The sequence below is a fragment of the Rhopilema esculentum genome, chromosome 12 (genome assembly GCF_057945365.1).
Source record: "Rhopilema esculentum isolate cy_ngs chromosome 12, ASM5794536v1, whole genome shotgun sequence".
Taxonomy (NCBI): Eukaryota; Metazoa; Cnidaria; class Scyphozoa; order Rhizostomeae; family Rhizostomatidae; genus Rhopilema; species Rhopilema esculentum.
In genome coordinates, this window is record NC_142826.1 from 2223619 (window position 1) to 2243858 (window position 20240).

The window sequence follows — 20240 nt, forward strand, 5'->3', positions numbered from 1 at the left end:
AGTGGTGTGTGGCAACAGGGATTTTGACCTTCCAAGTTAATGCAATCTTCATCTAACCATGACTAGCACCAATAACTGATCACTGCTTCCTAATCGCTAATGTTCGAGAAATATAAATTTGATTTTCGAGAGAGTTTATGCTGTCAAATTTTGTGACAAGATGACCCAGTCAGGTTTGCACAAGAAAGACCGAATTGATAAGTATGTGTAGTCAAAAATGCATGCCATTTAAAAAACAAACACAATTTGAAATCATTTTAGGCTGGACGATATGTCCTGGTTATAACCCAAGAAAATGGTATTGTCTATTGGGACGGTAAGGAAGATGTTATGATCAAAGTTCCTTCATCATTCAAAACTGCACCAGGATCAAATCATCGTCTCTACGGTCTCTGTGGAACATTTGATGGAAACAAAGACAACGACCTTCAGGGTATTGGCTCTAGCGCAGTCTATACAGACGTAAAGGAATTCGCCAAGCTTTGGTCATATGACAGTGCATGCGCAGAGTCGACGACCGCAATTGCAACGTACGCACCTAGAGGCCAAACAGATGCTTTAGCAAATGCAGAGCGAATGTGCAGTGCGATATTGACTGATGCGTTTGCAGCCTGCCATGCTAAAATCCCTGTTCAGGGATACCAGACAATGTGTATGAAAGATGTACTTAAATGCAATTACAACCTAAGGTCTGACTGCGTGTGCAATGCTTTTTCACTATATGCCAGAGCTTGCCAGAAGATCGCTAACGTTACACTTTCATGGAGAAGTGCAAGTCTTTGCCGTAAGTCCCTTAAACTAAAAAATCCGACGCAACATTAAATTGTTCGCCATTATAACAATCGCTTCTATCTCATTTAATACCTTGTACAGTTGTATTTATTTGATTTCATTTCTTCTGTAGCAATATCCTGTCCTGGAAACATGGTATACCAGGAGTGCGGCAGCGCCTGCCCAAAATCCTGCTCCAACATGCTTTCATCCCACACCAGCTGTGTCTCTGATTGTGTTGATGGTTGCCACTGCCCCAGTGATCTCTGGCAAGATGGAGAACAATGCAAACCCCGGTCACACTGCAGTTGTTACGTAAATGGCGTCGCTTACGCACACAATTCTATCAAGAAAACTGCTTGCGAAGAATGGTACGCTTTAAGACATATCTTAAATTTTTCTCTTTTAACAATTCTGTCAATAAAACATCTTGTGAAAAATGGCAGGCTTCAATATTCTTTAAGAAAACTGCTTGTGAATAAACGTGCGCTTTAAGACATATCTTAGATTCTTTTTTTAAACAATTCTATCAAAAACTGCTTTTGAAGAATGGTATGACATGGTACGCTTAAATTCTTCTCTTTTAATTTGATCTTTTCAATAAACGATTTAGCAATTTCAAGCGGCATTGCGAAATGAGACGAAAATTTACTTACCCAAAGCCCACCTACCAAAACAAAATCTTCTTTTGATACGTATAGAACCATTTTGAACATAGCAGGAGCCTTTCATTCACAGCTTTAAATACATCATAAGATTTTTGTTCTGATTAAGGTAACACCCATTCATTTATATTGTTTAAAAGCACGATTTTTTCCTCATTTTAGTGAATGCAAGAGTGGTCTGTGGAGCTGCAAAAAGCTTCCTTGTTCAGGTATATTTCTGATAACAATCTCCATCCTGACGCCCTAGATGTTTTGTAACCATAATTCTTTTTTTGTTTTTATCGTTTACTTGGTGCATAATTAGAAGGGAAATATCAAATTTGTTGGGAATAAAGGATCAAATCAAGTTTTGTTCAAATATTTTTTGGAGTGAACTTCATATTCTATGGAAAAAACTTCAAAACATTTATTCTCCAAAATATGGCAAATTGACAGAATCATATAAAAGTGAATCAATTTTGTTAAATCAATTCCTACTGCTTGAATTTAACACGAACAAGTTCAAGATGATGAATTAATCTGAAACTGATTGAAAAGCATTCAATGTAGCGCCAGTTAAACCTGCAATTATTATATCTGTACTTCTTTACTTATCACGTTAGGTTTGTTTTCAGGAGTTTCAAAACTTGTTATTACTTTTCTAGGCACCTGTACCATTGCTGGTGATCCACATATCACAACATACGACGGTAAAACATACTCAATGTATGGGAAATGTGCTTATACACTCACTGAGCATTGCCACTATAACAATGCCACTGGAAAGGTCTTTGAGGTCATTGTTAAGAACAGTAACTGCCAAGAGAGCAACGGCTTTGCAACCTGTGCAAGAATGTTGATAGTCAAGCTGTTGAAAATAAAGGTTGACATCCTATTGACATCTACAAAATTGTCTACTGGTCAATACATGCCTTCAGTTAGCGTTGGCGGCAGAGATGAAAACTGGGCCAAAACCAAAGACTACATGATTGAGCGAATTGGCAAGGAGAATGTTATTGTCAGTCTATCTGTTGGTTTAAGAGTACAGTGGACTGGACGAAATGCCTACCTCACTGTGAGCCCATCCTTCGAAAATAAGACATGCGGTTTGTGTGGTACGTTTAACCACAACTCACAGGATGATTACCACACAAGGACAGGAAGCACCGAGGCATCAGTGAAGTCATTCACAAACCACTGGGTCTATAAGGATGCGTCTATCAATCAGGCTCCTACTTGCAACAGCTGGGATGAAGAAATCTCCGCATGCAGCATCTTTACATCAAGGGAATCCAGTGCCAAGACACAGTGTTCAGTTATCAAGGATACAACCGGCCCTTTCAAGCTTTGCCACAGTGTCATTCCACCAGAGTCCTTTTACAAGATGTGTCTTGAGGATGGCTGTAAATGTGAATCTTGCCTTTGTGACGTCATTTCAAGCTATGCTAAAATGTGCATGGATAAATCAATTTCCGTTGGTGACTGGAGACCAAAGACGACAACTTGTCAAGCTAGTGAGTTTGTCTTTATCAGCGTTTCTGTTATCAAGAAGATTCTGTAAGACCATGGATATTGAAAAAATTCTCACTAAGTCCAGATTAGCATCCTTGCTTTTTGAAAATAAATCTGCAAGGTTTCCACTTCATGTTTTTGCGCCATGTTGTTCTTTTGTCCCATACTTGACAAGCTATTCAAGACTACGATAAAATTACAACAACAAAATGCAAACTTTGTATTTTGATAATGTTCATACCCCAGGAAAAAGTATAAATTTAATTCTATTTGTTTCATATTACATAAATAAAAACTAAGAATTTTTCAATTTTCTTCTACTAAGCACGGCTTTGAAATTAGTGCTTAAAAAATCTGGTACCCTTTTGTTTTGTAAAAGAGATTTGATACTGCTTTGCCATGGTACGAAATTAAAAATCAACTTGTAAAATTAACTTTTCTATTTTTGTCTGAAGTGTTACAGTGCTCTGGGAAGAAAGTACGAAAGCAGTGCAACAGGAATTCAAGTGGACATCTAAAGTGCCCACAGACCTGTCGCGATCTTACCCTGAATGATACGTCAAGCTGCATCAAGTAAGATTTCTATTTGCTTTCCTCTGATTACATCCTATATGCAAACCTTTTTATCAACGTCCCTTTTTCTCTGTAACATTTTACATTGACTCGTTTTTACACTTTCTCGCTTTATTAATAGTATTTATCTCATTTATTCTCAAAGACCCAAAGTCACTGTGAATTGATTTTTTGACCGCTGTTGGTTTAACGGAACGCATTAAAAAGCGTTAAAATATCAGTAATTATCAGCGACAGAAAAATTCTGTAGTATGACGTAACACGGTGTATTTTTCAAACCAGACGTGGCTGCATTGAAGGATGTTATTGTCCAGATGGCTATTATGAGAATGATCAACAAGAATGTGTAGAACAAAAGCAATGTCCCTGCTATCATAACAATATGATGTACAGTTATGGCAACGTCCGCAAAGACAAGTGCAATAACTGGTAAGGTGCCTTTAACCCATGTCCTAGATTTCTTTTAATGGATTATAGGTCAAAATTGTATTTTTACAATGCCCGTATACTCTCTTGTATCTAAAGCTGGAACAACAAGATTGCTGAGACTTCAGACGAGTTTACAACTCTTGTTTGTCACCCCAATGAGCAATCGCTTCTCTTTACAAAACTTCAATCTAGAGCTAGGAAGATTATTTGTATCGATGCTAGCAAATTTTTCTCTGCTTGCATTTTTTAATATTTAAACATGATTCGCCTCATTTCCTTATATGTAAGTACTTTATTTGTACTTTTCAACTCCAATAATACTTTATTTCTACGCATTTTGCCTGATATTCATTTTTTTTAATGACAATTGACAATTTTAAAACTCCTGTAGCAACTTTTCTTCTAGAGACTGTATCACCCTGCTATAATTATAGAATAAGGCTAATTATGAAATTGTAGTAATTTTGAAATTTTGCTTATTTTTTCCACAGCACTTGTGTTGGTGGTGTTTTCCAATGTACCAACGTCAACTGCGAAAGTGAGTTCTACCGTTAGATAAATTTCAACTGATTCCTTTACATCTGCTATCTATTAGCAATCACGCCAAATATTTTTCAAGTTGTTGTCATTAGATTTTAAGGAAAATAAAAGTGTGCTTCGCTTCGCAAGCAGTGATTGTTTAGGAAAGTATTTGTCAACCTTTTTTTTATCCATTTCGTTGAAAAAATCACGATGCGCCCTGCCAGCAGATGCCACAAAATTGGATACTAACAAAAACGAAGCAGCGTGAACAGGGCTGGTTGTAGGTTGAAGCAGTTTCTTGATTCGCATGTAGAAATAGAATGAAGATTCTCAAAGTAACATGGTTCTCAAAATTCTGCTCTTTTGCTTCCCAGCTTTCTGTAAGGCCAAAGGCTTGGTGTACAGTGATTGCGGTCTGACTTGTTCAAACATGCAAGACGATACATCAGTCTGTGAACCAGGTTGTTTCTGTCCTGATGGTTTTGCTCTCCACGAGAATGGAACTTGCGTCGATCCTGAGGCAGGCTGCCAGTGTGTAGAAGGCGGCGAATTCTACAACGCTGGTGATATTTCACCTTCGGATTGCTCAAGGTATGGTTGTTCATTGTAGACAATTTGAGTCTCGTATTCTTTTGCCGATGTGATGGTGTCGTAGCTGCCAAATTAGTTAGCAACGACTAGCCATAAAATGATTTTGTTATCACCTTTGTGGCTTTAGGAGCTCATGAGGGATCATGTTTATCGATGGGCGTATTACTCAATGAAAACCCTGAGTAAAAAAGTGACATCTGAACAATCAATATGAAAACAGATAAATCATGCTTTTTCTCAAAATATCTGTTTGCTGAATTCCACTTTACCATTCTTGGAGATTTGTTTCTTATTTTTATTATTTATTCATTCATGATAATAGTTTTGATGCACTCAAAATATGCATCAATGGATTGGCACTTTTTAAGGGTTGTAAATGGATCAGAAGTTGACTACTTGTTTCCTTCTAGCTGCTAGAAAAAGAATTTTCGAAATTTTTTGATACACAAGACAAGTTCATGAATGCAACGCCAGCCTACTATTCTCTAGCCTTGAAAGAAGACATTGTTAGACATGTATATTGACATAACATGCGCATTAACGTTCATTTTAGGAAATGCACAGGAATGCGTGTATGGGAACAAATTCCAAACACAGAAGCAAAGCCACAGTATGACTGTGCTGCCTTTGGAGAACTGCATTACCGAACCTTTGATGGGAAGATGTTTAAATTTGACGGGCAGATGGTGGAATACGTGTTGCTGACGGACTGTTTTATCGCACCTGGAAAAATGTGTGATATGTCAAAAGCAGCCATCAATATCCGCGTGAAAAACGTTCGATGTGAACAGAGCTATGATCAGTACATGTGTAAACAGGTAACAGTGGAAACTAAGACTGGAAAAGCTATAATGCGACAAAAAGAAGTCAAATTAACAGTTGACGGAACAACTAAAACTTTTACCGAAGGAAGTTACCCTCAACCCCTCACCAACGTTGGTGGAGGATTCGAAGTTTTCAAGGTGAATATTCACTTTTTATTGCATAATTTTGATAATTTTATCAAAGACGAGATATCTTGACTCGTGTTGAGATAATTAGAAATTACGTCTGTATTAATTATAAATGAAGTATTGCTTGATAAGAAGTGTAAAAATGGGCAATTGTACCGTTTTTTACATCGATGTCTGTTTTCTTTTATGGACATTTACTGCCTATTTTTCCGAATATGGAACTTTAAACTAATCAAGATATTTCTCCATAATTTTAGCTCGGTGTATTCATTGTGGTCCGTGTTTATTCACTTGGCTACACAGTCAAATTCGACCAGTCCTCCCGTGTCTATGTAGTGCCACCAAAGAGTTATAAGGGTAAAGGGTACTTGGCTGGTTTGTGCGGTGATTACAACGGTAAAGATGATGACGATTTCAAAAAACCTGATCTCTCTATGGCTGACAATGCGCTTGCTTTCGCTAACGCTTGGGGTGACCAATCTGGCTCAGCTACGGATAAGGATTCTTGCTCTACCAATCCGTATCGTAAACCATGGGCACAAAAAGGTGAGGACTTACTTTTACTAGCAGTGGCGTAGTCATCAGTAGTAAATTCACCGACAAAGACGTAGATGAAGAAAGATTTGAACTCACGAAAATTTGGGGGATTTAACAATTCGCTATACCCTCTGCTAGTTATTTCCCTGGTTGCTAGTCAAATTTTTCTCGGGGCTAAAAATCAAATTTTCATGGCAATTGCAAAAACCTACCAAACTTTCCGGTATTTCCTTACAAATTTGGTCTACCTTTTTAATGTTAGTTTAGCTTTATCTAATGTAATTCTAGCGAAAGAATAAAAGCGTGCATTAAAGTTCATGAATAAACCTATATCTTCCTGATTATTTTGGTATTGGAGACCTGTTGCAGAAAAAGTGGCAATAAAAATGCCCTTTTCTCGAGAAGCGACAGAAATGGCTCTCTTCTTTAGCTCTTTTTAACAGAAGACAAGATTTTATTGACAGAAACGAGCGGTGTTATTGTTACTTGCTATTTTGAAACAATGTGTCATGTTTACTGATGGGATGGATGTCTCTATAGCAAGTGCGTAGCCTTCAAGCCGCGTCATGTTTTTCCTCAATCTTTAGAAAGCTAAATCTTCTTATTTTATCCTGCAGGCTGTAATGTCATCAAAAGTGCCAACTTCACTGCCTGCCACAAAGCAATTGCTCCAGGGCCATTCATAGAAGCTTGCCAGCAAGAAACATGTTTATGTAAATTTGGAGGGGATTGTGCTTGCTTTTGTGCTGCGGTTGGTGCCTATGTTCAAGAATGCAACAGAGTTGGTATTCCAATTTACTGGAGAAGAGAAGGGCTTTGCAGTAAGTATTCGGTGCACTTATAATTCATGGAGCTTTAAACGCCAAATCGTTTTAAAATACTGACAACACTTGAACGGTTTCCTCTAGATCAGTTAAAAATCTTGTAGAATAATATGAAATCTAAAACGGAGATGATCTTATAAAAAATGTCATTAATATTCTCTTCATTATTATTATTTGATAAGTTAGATTATTTTAAAAGCTGTAGAATCCCATTCATCTGAAGAAACAATGATTACAATGTCAATAGACAACATCGGAATTTTGAACAAAAAGTGAACTTGAAATTCAAAATGTTTAAGTTATGTTATCATGGATTAGAAATGAACTTTGGAATGACAATGACTTCATGACTGCAGAAAACAGGGTTAGCAATATGTTAGTATTGTCTTTTAGAGCTTGATTGTTGCACGCCATGTAACCATTCCTATGGCTACTTCCCTGACAACGCCATGCCGGAACCTTGCAAGAAAAAAGACTGCAAAGAAAATGATCGTTGCTGTAAAGGAGCAATGATTGAAGGTTGCGGATGTCCAAAGGGAACATATGATGATGGCAAAGTCTGTAAGCCACCGACAGCATCACCAATGGTGATTTGCTCTACGGTAACAACTGTCTTACCATCAACATCCACGCCAATAACGACACCGGCGCCTTCATCTACGTCAGTCTCATCTTCAAGTACAGTAAGTTCACCAACAACATCAATTTCACCATCTTCTTCAACAACTCCTCCATCATCTACACCAACCTCTATTTCAACTCAACCTCCTACTACAACACAACCACCAAGTACAGCACCTCCACCAACAACATCAGTGTCACCACCACCATCAACAACATCGTCTGTTGCACCACCACCACCAACTCCTTCAACATCAGTAACATCTCCACCACCACCAACAACATCTGTTGCACCACCACCGACTCCATCATCTTCTGTTCCTCCACCCCCAACTACAACGCTGCCACCAACTACAGCACCTCCACCAACAACATCCGTGTCACCACCACCACCAACAACATCGTCTGTTGCACCACCACCACCAACTCCTTCAACATCAGTAACATCTCCACCACCACCAACAACATCTGTTGCGCCTCCACCAACTCCATCGACATCTGTTGTGGCTCCACCACCAACTACAACACAACCACCAAGTACAGCACCTCCACCAACAACATCAGTGTCACCACCACCACCAACAACATCGTCTGTTGCACCACCACCACCAACTCCTTCAACATCAGTAACATCTCCACCACCACCAACAACATCTGTTGCACCACCACCGACTCCATCGACATCTGTTGTGCCTCCACCACCAACTACAACACAACCACCAAGTACAGCACCTCCACCAACAACATCGGTGTCACCACCACCACCAACAACATCGTCTGTTGCACCACCACCACCAACTCCTTCAACATCAGTAACATCTCCACCACCACCAACAACATCTGTTGCACCACCACCGACTCCATCAACGTCTGTTGTGCCTCCACCACCAACTACAACACAACCACCAAGTACAGCACCTCCACCAACAACATCAGTGTCACCACCACCACCAACGACATCGTCTGTTGCACCACCACCACCAACTCCTTCAACATCAGTAACATCTCCACCACCACCAACAACATCTGTTGCACCACCACCGACTCCATCAACGTCTGTTGTGCCTCCACCACCAACTACAACACAACCACCAAGTACAGCACCTCCACCAACAACATCAGTGTCACCACCACCACCAACAACATCGTCTGTTGCACCACCACCACCAACTCCTTCAACATCAGTAACATCTCCACCACCACCAACAACATCTGTTGCACCACCACCGACACCATCAACGTCTGTTGTGCCTCCACCACCAACTACAACACAACCACCAAGTACAGCACCTCCACCAACAACATCAGTGTCACCACCACCACCAACAACATCGTCTGTTGCACCACCACCACCAACTCCTTCAACATCAGTAACATCTCCACCACCACCAACAACATCTGTTGCACCACCACCAACTCCATCAACGTCTGTTGTGCCTCCACCACCAACTACAACACAACCACCAAGTACAGCACCTCCACCAACAACATCAATGTCACCACCACCACCAACAACATCGTCTGTTGCACCACCACCACCAACTCCTTCAACATCAGTAACATCTCCACCACCACCAACAACATCTGTTGCACCTCCACCGACTCCATCAACGTCTGTTGTGCCTCCACCACCAACCACAACACAACCACCATCAACTGCACCTCCACCAACAACATCAGTGTCACCATCACCACCACCACCAACATCGTCTGTTGCATCACCACCACCAACTCCTTCAACCACCATTGTTTTTCCAAGTCCAACTAGTACGTTTGTGTTCCCAAGTGTATCATCTAAACTTCCGTCGTCAAGCATACCCTCATTTTCGAGTCGTCCCTCGTTGTCTTCGTTGTTAACCTCTACCATCGAGATGCCGGTTAGTGCGTCAAGTAACGTTCCCGTTAGTTTGAGGACAAGTATACGATCATCGTCCGGTTTATTCTCAGGTTATACCCAAAGACCATCTTCAATTTCTATGCCTCCGTTTACTTTTCCGACTCCTGGTCTGTCATCTTCTAAATCCATTCCTACGGTAAGTAGATTTAATTTCGGTTCTTTTTCTGCTATTTTGGTTGATCTTTTCCATGCGAGGGCTGCACTTTCTATTAATTTTGCTTAAATTCTTTTATGCCCCATTTGCCATCGGTTCTCATGAAATCATTGTTGTTTTAAAAGGAAATATGTTATCTTTTTTATTTTCTAACTTTTTTCGAGCTTGACACCTGCTAAACATTTTATAAATCAATGCATGTCCTACCAATTGTTCTTACTTGCATCCCTTTTTAACACAGTCATTGGTTCAATGAATTATTCAACACAATTTGTCAGACATAAAAATTTACAGTTTTTGCTTTTAGAAAGACTTCCAGACAAACACACTAAAATGATAGTTATTCTGCAAAGTACTTAAAGTCTATTTTTTGGCCCTCCTAAAGGGTTTATTGTAGCAACTTATCGGTGAACGAAAGTTTTGATCTAGTTGTGGATCTAAAGCCATTTTCGACGAAGAATCCCACGTTTATAAAAGTTTATAAAAGATCTACTCACTATTACAAGGCACCTTGGTGTATCCTCTAAACGTTGTTTTGAATTATTCTTAAATTTATTCAATTTGCTTTCCGTACAACCAACATTAACAAGTAGAACACTGTGCGAAAGATATATAGGCTCGTCACCAGACTGGAGCACGCGCCAAAATCAGGTTCGCTAGTGCCGCTACAAAGACTATAGGTGTAAGAATTTGTTCATTTGCAACCATTCAATTAACAGCATAAAATAGCTTACTATTTTGTAAAATAGTTACATATAATTTTGTTCATCAAATACTTTTAATCATGTAAAGGGGATCTTTAGAGGGGAAACGAGCCACTGGGCTAAGGGGGGGGCTGCAGACCCTAACATTTGAATTTTTTTTAAATCAACCTCAATCGGATAATAGTCTTCCCTTATACCTTAGACAAAAAGTTTTGTAAACAATGGAACATTTGTCAGGCAACCCCCTAGATTTTTTCTTCCCGTATGCTTATGCCATCACAGGCGACCACGTGTGGATTTTCGGAGATGCATCACTATGGCGACGTTTGGTAAATAAAAAGCGGTCTGAAAAAATCCCTTGTTTCAAAGGAAAATTGAATAACTTTCAAGTTTTTTCTCAAAGTCTTCATGTTCAACGCTTGACGGTGCTGCAGAAGTATTGCAGTTGTATTTATATCAAAACAAAAGACCCCAAAAAAAACAATATTTTACCCCACCTGGAAAATACAGTCTCAAAATGAACCGAACTCGCTTTTCGAATACTGCAACCAAACTTAAAAATATTTGCAAAAATTTTCGCATTTAAGCCAAACAACGTTAGAAAGTAAAAATATTGATATGACGTCAGCAAATCGTTTTCCCGCATATTTTAGGCAAACCTCGACTTTCGTCTCCTCTTCTTCAAACTTCAATACGAAAGGTTCAAGATTTGACTAGTGCACCAACTCATGACGACGGACCTCTATATGTATTTGTAATATAACTTTATTAACAGAGCCAAAATAACAGAAATCTGTTCGCAAATAACAAATCTTTCACTGGTCATATCTCACCCATATCATCGATTTCAAGTATTCCATAGTGTTGTCATTTTTTCATTTTATAATATTTATACAGGTTGAAGGTTCATACATATATATTTTTCAACCTGACCTGTTTAAAAGATTAGAATAAGCGCTAATAAATATGTTATAATACTAATAACAAAAGAAATTTACCAACCTAACCTAATTTACAATATTTATTAAAACTAAGGGTTCTTTTAGGTTATGTGGTAAAAATTCAAAAATTTTCAAAATATATATTCTTATATGACGTCACAATTAAGCCCTTTATCAGATTTCACCATTACAATTTAGAATGGCAATTAAAGTAGGAAAGAGAGTTTGTCAAACTTTCGAAATGCGCCCATTTCGCCAGCTTTTGTTACCAATTCAAAAGCTTAATGATAGAACAAAAGTTCCAAGACACACACAAAACGAATTGTGCCATTTCCTCCTAAGAGATATTTTCATATAACGTGTCGAATGTGCTACTCTTTTTTGGTGTCGAATGTGCTACACATGTCAATCCCTGCCATGTGGGTTTTTTCTCGATATACTTGAATTCTGGCTATGAGCCATCTTTAGGCCAAAATTCATGTAAAAGATACCATGATATTGTCAATATGCACTTTTCTTTTAGCGACAAAATCTTCTATGACTTTGTTCTCTTTAATACAATTTCTGACAGCAATTTTTTAATTATTAATAGCAAAATTTTTAATTGCAACGTTGACCTTTCCTGGCTTTGGTAAAGAGACTGAAAGTCCGTCTCCTCGCTTTCTGTATGTTTTGCGAAAACCTTGCTAGTCAGAAGAATTTTCAAACTGCATCAGAATCATAGTTTATCAATTTTGCAGATGCATTGTCATTTCAAGCTGACCGATTATCGTTTAACTTTTTGAAAACTTTCATCACTTCTTCTTACGTGAATTAGGGAATCTAGTTTTTGTGGATTTCCATCAACGATTATAACTTTTTGATTCTGATATCTTTAAATTGACTTTGAAAATTGTTATTTAAAGTTTTGTAAATTTTTTTAATGGATTGTAAATATTTTTCCCAATTACGTCATTTTTCTAAAGATTCTAGAGTTTTTTTGTAGATAGCATGTTTACAACTATGAACACTTTGGCAAAATCTATGATCAATTCATTACTCTTTCGTCAAGATTTTCTTCCTTCATTTCCATTCATTGCTCTTAAACTTTCTTAATGTCCAAAGTCTTTCAGTTCTCATTTCAATTTCTTTGCCTTTTCGAAAAAAGAATAATATTATTTACTCCAAAATCATAGCAACTTAGCATTAACTAACAACACATTATAGCCCACTCACTTCAAAGTAGGTATTCTCAAAAACATTTTCTCGCAGAGCACCATCACTACTGAAGTGGTAATTAGCAAGTCAGAAACAAGACCCCCTGGAAGCAAAATAGAAACGACTGTAGTATCACCACCACCTCAAACAACATCTGTTGCAACACCACCTCCTCCAACAACATCTGTTGCACCACCTCCGACTCCATCAACAACTGTTGTGCCTCCACCACCAACTACAACACAACCACCAAGTACAGCACCTCCACCAACAACATCAGTGTCACCACCACCACCAACAACATCGTCTGTTGCACCACCACCACCAACTCCTTCAACATCAGTAACATCTCCACCACCACCAACAACATCTGTTGCACCACCACCGACTCCATCGACGTCTGTTGTGCCTCCACCACCAACTACAACACAACCACCAAGTACAGCACCTCCACCAACAACATCAGTGTCACCACCACCACCAACAACATCGTCTGTTGCACCACCACCACCAACTCCTTCAACATCAGTAACATCTCCACCACCACCAACAACATCTGTTGCACCTCCACCCACTCCATCGACATCTCTTGTGCCTCCACCACCAACTACAACACAACCACCAAGTACAGCACCTCCACCAACAACATCAGTGTCACCACCACCACCAACAACATCGTCTGTTGCACCACCACCACCAACTCCTTCAACATCAGTAACATCTCCACCACCACCAACAACATCTGTTGCACCACCACCGACTCCATCAACGTCTGTTGTGCCTCCACCACCAACTACAACACAACCACCAAGTACAGCACCTCCACCAACAACATCAGTGTCACCACCACCACCAACAACATCGTCTGTTGCACCACCACCACCAACTCCTTCAACATCAGTAACATCTCCACCACCACCAACAACATCTGTTGCACCACCACCGACTCCATCGACGTCTGTTGTGCCTCCACCACCAACTACAACACAACCACCAAGTACAGCACCTCCACCAACAACATCAGTGTCACCACCACCACCAACAACATCGTCTGTTGCACCACCACCACCAACTCCTTCAACATCAGTAACATCTCCACCACCACCAACAACATCTGTTGCACCACCACCGACTCCATCGACGTCTGTTGTGCCTCCACCACCAACTACAACACAACCACCAAGTACAGCACCTCCACCAACAACATCAGTGTCACCACCACCACCAACAACATCGTCTGTTGCACCACCACCACCAACTCCTTCAACATCAGTAACATCTCCACCACCACCAACAACATCTGTTGCACCACCACCCACTCCATCGACATCTGTTGTGCCTCCACCACCAACTACAACACAACCACCAAGTACAGCACCTCCACCAACAACATCAGTGTCACCACCACCACCAACATCATCGTCTGTTGCACCACCACCACCAACTCCTTCAACATCAGTAACATCTCCACCACCACCAACAACATCTGTTGCGCCACCTCCGACTCCATCAACGTCTGTTGTGCCTCCACCACCAACTACAACACAACCACCAAGTACAGCACCTCCACCAACAACATCAGTGTCACCACCACCACCAACAACATCGTCTGTTGCACCACCACCACCAACTCCTTCAACATCAGTAACATCTCCACCACCACCAACAACATCTGTTGCACCACCACCGACTCCATCGACGTCTGTTGTGCCTCCACCACCAACTACAACACAACCACCAAGTACAGCACCTCCACCAACAACATCAGTGTCACCACCACCACCAACAACATCGTCTGTTGCACCACCACCACCAACTCCTTCAACATCAGTAACATCTCCACCACCACCAACAACATCTGTTGCACCACCACCCACTCCATCGACATCTGTTGTGCCTCCACCACCAACTACAACACAACCACCAAGTACAGCACCTCCACCAACAACATCAGTATCACCACCACCACCAACATCATCGTCTGTTGCACCACCACCACCAACTCCTTCAACATCAGTAACATCTCCACCACCACCAACAACATCTGTTGCGCCACCTCCGACTCCATCAACGTCTGTTGTGCCTCCACCACCAACTACAACACAACCACCAAGTACAGCACCTCCACCAACAACATCAGTGTCACCACCACCACCAACAACATCGTCTGTTGCACCACCACCACCAACTCCTTCAACATCAGTAACATCTCCACCACCACCAACAACATCTGTTGCACCACCACCGACTCCATCAACGTCTGTTGTGCCTCCACCACCAACTACAACACAACCACCAAGTACAGCACCTCCACCAACAACATCAGTGTCACCACCACCACCAACAACATCGTCTGTTGCACCACCACCACCAACTCCTTCAACATCAGTAACATCTCCACCACCACCAACAACATCTGTTGCGCCACCACCGACTCCATCAACGTCTGTTGTGCCTCCACCACCAACTACAACACAACCACCAAGTACAGCACCTCCACCAACAACATCAGTGTCACCACCACCACCAACAACATCGTCTGTTGCACCACCACCACCAACTCCTTCAACATCAGTAACATCTCCACCACCACCAACAACATCTGTTGCACCACCACCCACTCCATCGACATCTGTTGTGCCTCCACCACCAACTACAACACAACCACCAAGTACAGCACCTCCACCAACAACATCAGTGTCACCACCACCACCAACTCCTTCAACATCAGTAACATCTCCACCACCACCAATAACTTCATCTACTAGAGAACTTCCTGTTAGTGTATCTTCGAATGTTCCGTTAAGTTTGAAAACAATCATTCCATCGTCATTTGTCACCAATTCGTTATATACACAAAGAACTTCTTCGATAACCTTCCCTTCGTTCCGTCCACCACCATCAGTGCATTCAACATCTGTATCCGTCTCAAGTGTAAGTATTTATATCTTTTTACTACTTCATCCGAATGATTTCAATAGGATTATTTTGTTGATGGCAGTTGGTCCTTTTTGTTAAGTCTCGCTTGTTTCTAATAAGTAATGCGTTAAAGGAATGTAATCTTTTTTGATAAAGTCTTTTTAATATTGGAATGAATTGAAAGAAACTACTTGTCCTTTGACGCTGTTTTGCTAGTTTTGTGCACTCTCTATTCCATCTGCATTTTCACTAAGTTCTGAAGTAGGAATTTCATTGCGTCATGTATGGCGTAGTGATTAAGCCATTTATTTCGTTTTGGTTCCCCAACGGGTAGTAATCAATAGATCAAGTCTTCTGTTTACATTAGCCTTTCCAGATAGTTTTTTGACAAGTCGAATCTAAATAAAAACTCTCTTAGAAGACATTGTCACATCTCCCATCGAATCCTGTCTTGAGGCTCCATTTAATGATGATAGGAACAACGACTGGCTGTTGATGTATCGGCTCAAGTCGCCCCAATTAACCTATTGAAAACCCTAATCCTTCATAATAGCTTGATGGCCTCCAGCTACAACAAAAATTAAATTTCTGAATTATCATTAAATCTAATTCAAGTGACAATGCTTTTATGCATAAACCCATGCTTCAGACCACATGATACGCAGAAATTCCCCAAGGCATCACAGCAACACATCATGACTTAAATTAAGAACGAAAGCAGCAACCGTTCGTTATCAGTGCGAAAACTACACTTCAGCTAAAATAAGAGCTCTAAGTGAAATCAAATGCTACAACATCACTCGTAAAACTAACTCTGACGAAATTTCATTTGATCACCATTTTGCTTACATCTAAGAGCTATGTTTCATATTTTTATCATAAAATATCTCACTCCGATCGATATTTATTGGAAAGAAACATTTTTAATCGACATAAAAACGTTTGGTAATCTCATCGTTTCCAACGGAAGAAAATTCTTGTTTTCTTGTAATCAACGTTTAAATTGCCTCTTTTCTAGTATCGTTTAAATTTACAACTAATCAAGTTATAACTACATGAAATATCTGGATAAAAAATATGATTTTTGAAAATTCATTCAACAATTGTTAAAGATCTGTCCTGCATGTGAAGAAAGTCGTCCTTCTGAAACAAGCTGAATTAGTCCTAAATGGCTGAGTTCGAGCCAGATCAGTACCAGGGCCTTTTTTCAAGTGATCATGATTCAATTTTGATGCCAGAATGTTTTAGACCATCAAAAATAGACATCATGCTTAACTAATCGTTTTGTTTTCAACTGTCAAACCTATACACTATTCATTTGTGTTATTTAAAAAAATTGGTTCAAATTAAATCATTCTTTAAAGCCGCTTTGTAACATTACTTCATTTCCGCTGAATTTGTTTTATTAATACTATTCAACTCCCTCCTTGTTTTTGTTCAAGAACTTTTGAAACAGTTTAATAAAAACATTCCGATTATTTCATATCATTATTTTTCTCACAAACATTTATCTAAGTGACTTTTGCAGCAGCTTTTGAGACATTATTCATATTTCACAAGTAGAAATGTTTCTCGTACTTCTAGAGCTCTATTACAACAGAAGTAATACTAACAAGATCAAGAACACAACCTCCTGGAAGCAAAATAGAATCGACAACCGTTTCTCCCTCTCAGTCTACTATAATAACATCTCCACCACCTCCAACAACATCTGTTGCACCACCACCGACGCCATCAACGTCTGTTGTGCCTCCACCACCAACTACAACACAACCACCAAGTACAGCACCTCCACCAACAACATCAGTGTCACCACCACCACCAACATCATCGTCTGTTGCACCACCACCACCAACTCCTTCAACATCAGTAACATCTCCACCACCACCAACAACATCTGTTGCACCACCACCGACTCCATCAACGTCTGTTGTGCCTCCACCACCAACTACAACACAACCACCAAGTACAGCACCTCCACCAACAACATCAGTGTCACCACCACCACCAACAACATCGTCTGTTGCACCACCACCACCAACTCCTTCAACATCAGTAACATCTCCACCACCACCAACAACATCTGTTGCACCACCACCGACTCCATCAACGTCTGTTGTGCCTCCACCACCAACTACAACACAACCACCAAGTACAGCACCTCCACCAACAACATCAGTGTCACCACCACCACCAACAACATCGTCTGTTTCACCACCACCACCAACTCCTTCAACATCAGTAACATCTCCACCACCACCAACAACATCTGTTGCACCACCACCGACTCCATCAACGTCTGTTGTGCCTCCACCACCAACTACAACACAACCACCAAGTACAGCACCTCCACCAACAACATCAGTGTCACCACCACCACCAACAACATCGTCTGTTGCACCACCACCACCAACTCCTTCAACATCAGTAACATCTCCACCACCACCAACGACATCTGTTGCGCCACCACCGACTCCATCAACGTCTGTTGTTCCTCCACCACCAACTACAACACAACCACCAAGTACAGCACCTCCACCAACAACATCAGTGTCACCACCACCACCAACATCATCGTCTGTTGCACCACCACCACCAACTCCTTCAACATCAGTAACATCTCCACCACCACCAACAACATCTGTTGCACCACCACCGACTCCATCAACGTCTGTTGTGCCTCCACCACCAACTACAACACAACCACCAAGTACAGCACCTCCACCAACAACATCAGTGTCACCACCACCACCAACAACATCGTCTGTTACACCACCAACACCAACTCCTTCAACATCAGTAACATCTCCACCACCACCAACAACATCTGTTGCACCACCACCGACTCCATCAACGTCTGTTGTGCCTCCACCACCAACTACAACACAACCACCAAGTACAGCACCTCCACCAACAACATCAGTGTCACCACCACCACCAACAACATCGTCTGTTGCACCACCACCACCAACTCCTTCAACATCAGTAACATCTCCACCACCACCAACAACATCTGTTGCACCACCACCGACTCCATCGACGTCTGTTGTGCCTCCACCACCAACTACAACACAACCACCAAGTACAGCACCTCCACCAACAACATCAGTGTCACCACCACCACCAACAACATCGTCTGTTGCACCACCACCACCAACTCCTTCAACATCAGTAACATCTCCACCACCACCAACAACATCTGTTGCACCACCACCGACTCCATCAACGTCTGTTGTGCCTCCACCACCAACTACAACACAACCACCAAGTACAGCACCTCCACCAACAACATCAGTGTCACCACCACCACCAACAACATCGTCTGTTGCACCACCACCACCAACTCCTTCAACATCAGTAACATCTCCACCACCACCAACAACATCTGTTGCACCACCACCGACTCCATCAACGTCTGTTGTGCCTCCACCACCAACTACAACACAACCACCAAGTACAGCACCTCCACCAACAACATCAGTGTCACCACCACCACCAACTCCTTCAACATCAGTAACATCTCCACCACCACCAATAACTTCATCTACTAGAGAACTTCCTGTTAGTGTATCTTCGAATGTTCCGTTAAGTTTGAAAACAATCATTCCATCGTCATTTGTCACCAATTCGTTATATACACAAAGAACTTCTTCGATAACCTTTCCCTCGTTCCGTCCACCACCATCAGTGCATTCAACATCTGTATCCGTCTCAAGTGTAAGTATTTATATCTTTTTACTACTTCATCCGAATGATTTCAATAGAATTATTTTGTTGATGGCAGTTGGTCCTTTTTGTTAAGTCTCGCTTGTTTCTAATAAGTAATGCGTTAAAGGAATGTAATCTTTTTTGATAAAGTCTTTTTAATATTGGAATGAATTGAAAGAAACTACTTGTCCTTTGACGCTGTTTTGCTAGTTTTGTGCACTCTCTATTCCATCTGCATTTTCACTAAGTTCTGAAGTAGGAATTTCATTGCGTCACGTATGGCGTAGTGATTAAGCCATTTATTTCGTTTTGGTTCCCCAACGGGTAGTAATCAATAGATCAAGTCTTCTGTTTACATTAGCCTTTCCAGATAGTTTTTTGACAAGTCGAATCTAAATAAAAACTCTCTTAGAAGATATTGTCACATCTCCCATCGAATCCTGTCTTGAGGTTCCATTTAATGATGATAGGAACAACGACTGGCTGTTGCTGTATCGACCCAAGTCGCCCCCATTAACCTATTGAAAACCCTAATCTTTTATATTAGCTTGATGGCCTCAAGCCACAACGAAAATCAAATTTCTGAATTATCATTAAATCGAATTCAAGTGACAATGCTTTTATGCATAAACCCATGCTTCAGACCACATGATACGCAGGAATTCCCCAAGGCATCACAGCAACACATGATGACTTAAATTAAGAACGAAAGCATCAACCGTTCGTTATCAGTGCGAAAACTA

At 40.8% G+C, this 20240-nt stretch overlaps 1 protein-coding gene across 1 annotated transcript in view; it reads left to right on the forward strand.

The window, feature by feature from the left end:
- LOC135681773 (uncharacterized) overlaps positions 1-20240 on the forward strand; it is a 47896-nt gene that overhangs the window by 12535 nt on the left and 15121 nt on the right. The window contains exons 14-27 of the mRNA XM_089111959.1: positions 262-784; positions 905-1142; positions 1599-1645; positions 2081-2929; positions 3383-3500; positions 3783-3929; positions 4421-4467; positions 4826-5042; positions 5596-6004; positions 6253-6541; positions 7150-7353; positions 7750-10010; positions 12925-15804; positions 17374-19506. Of these exons, the coding sequence (XP_088968085.1) occupies positions 262-784; positions 905-1142; positions 1599-1645; positions 2081-2929; positions 3383-3500; positions 3783-3929; positions 4421-4467; positions 4826-5042; positions 5596-6004; positions 6253-6541; positions 7150-7353; positions 7750-10010; positions 12925-15804; positions 17374-19506 (10362 nt within the window). The remainder of the gene's footprint in view (positions 1-261; positions 785-904; positions 1143-1598; positions 1646-2080; positions 2930-3382; positions 3501-3782; positions 3930-4420; positions 4468-4825; positions 5043-5595; positions 6005-6252; positions 6542-7149; positions 7354-7749; positions 10011-12924; positions 15805-17373; positions 19507-20240) is intronic.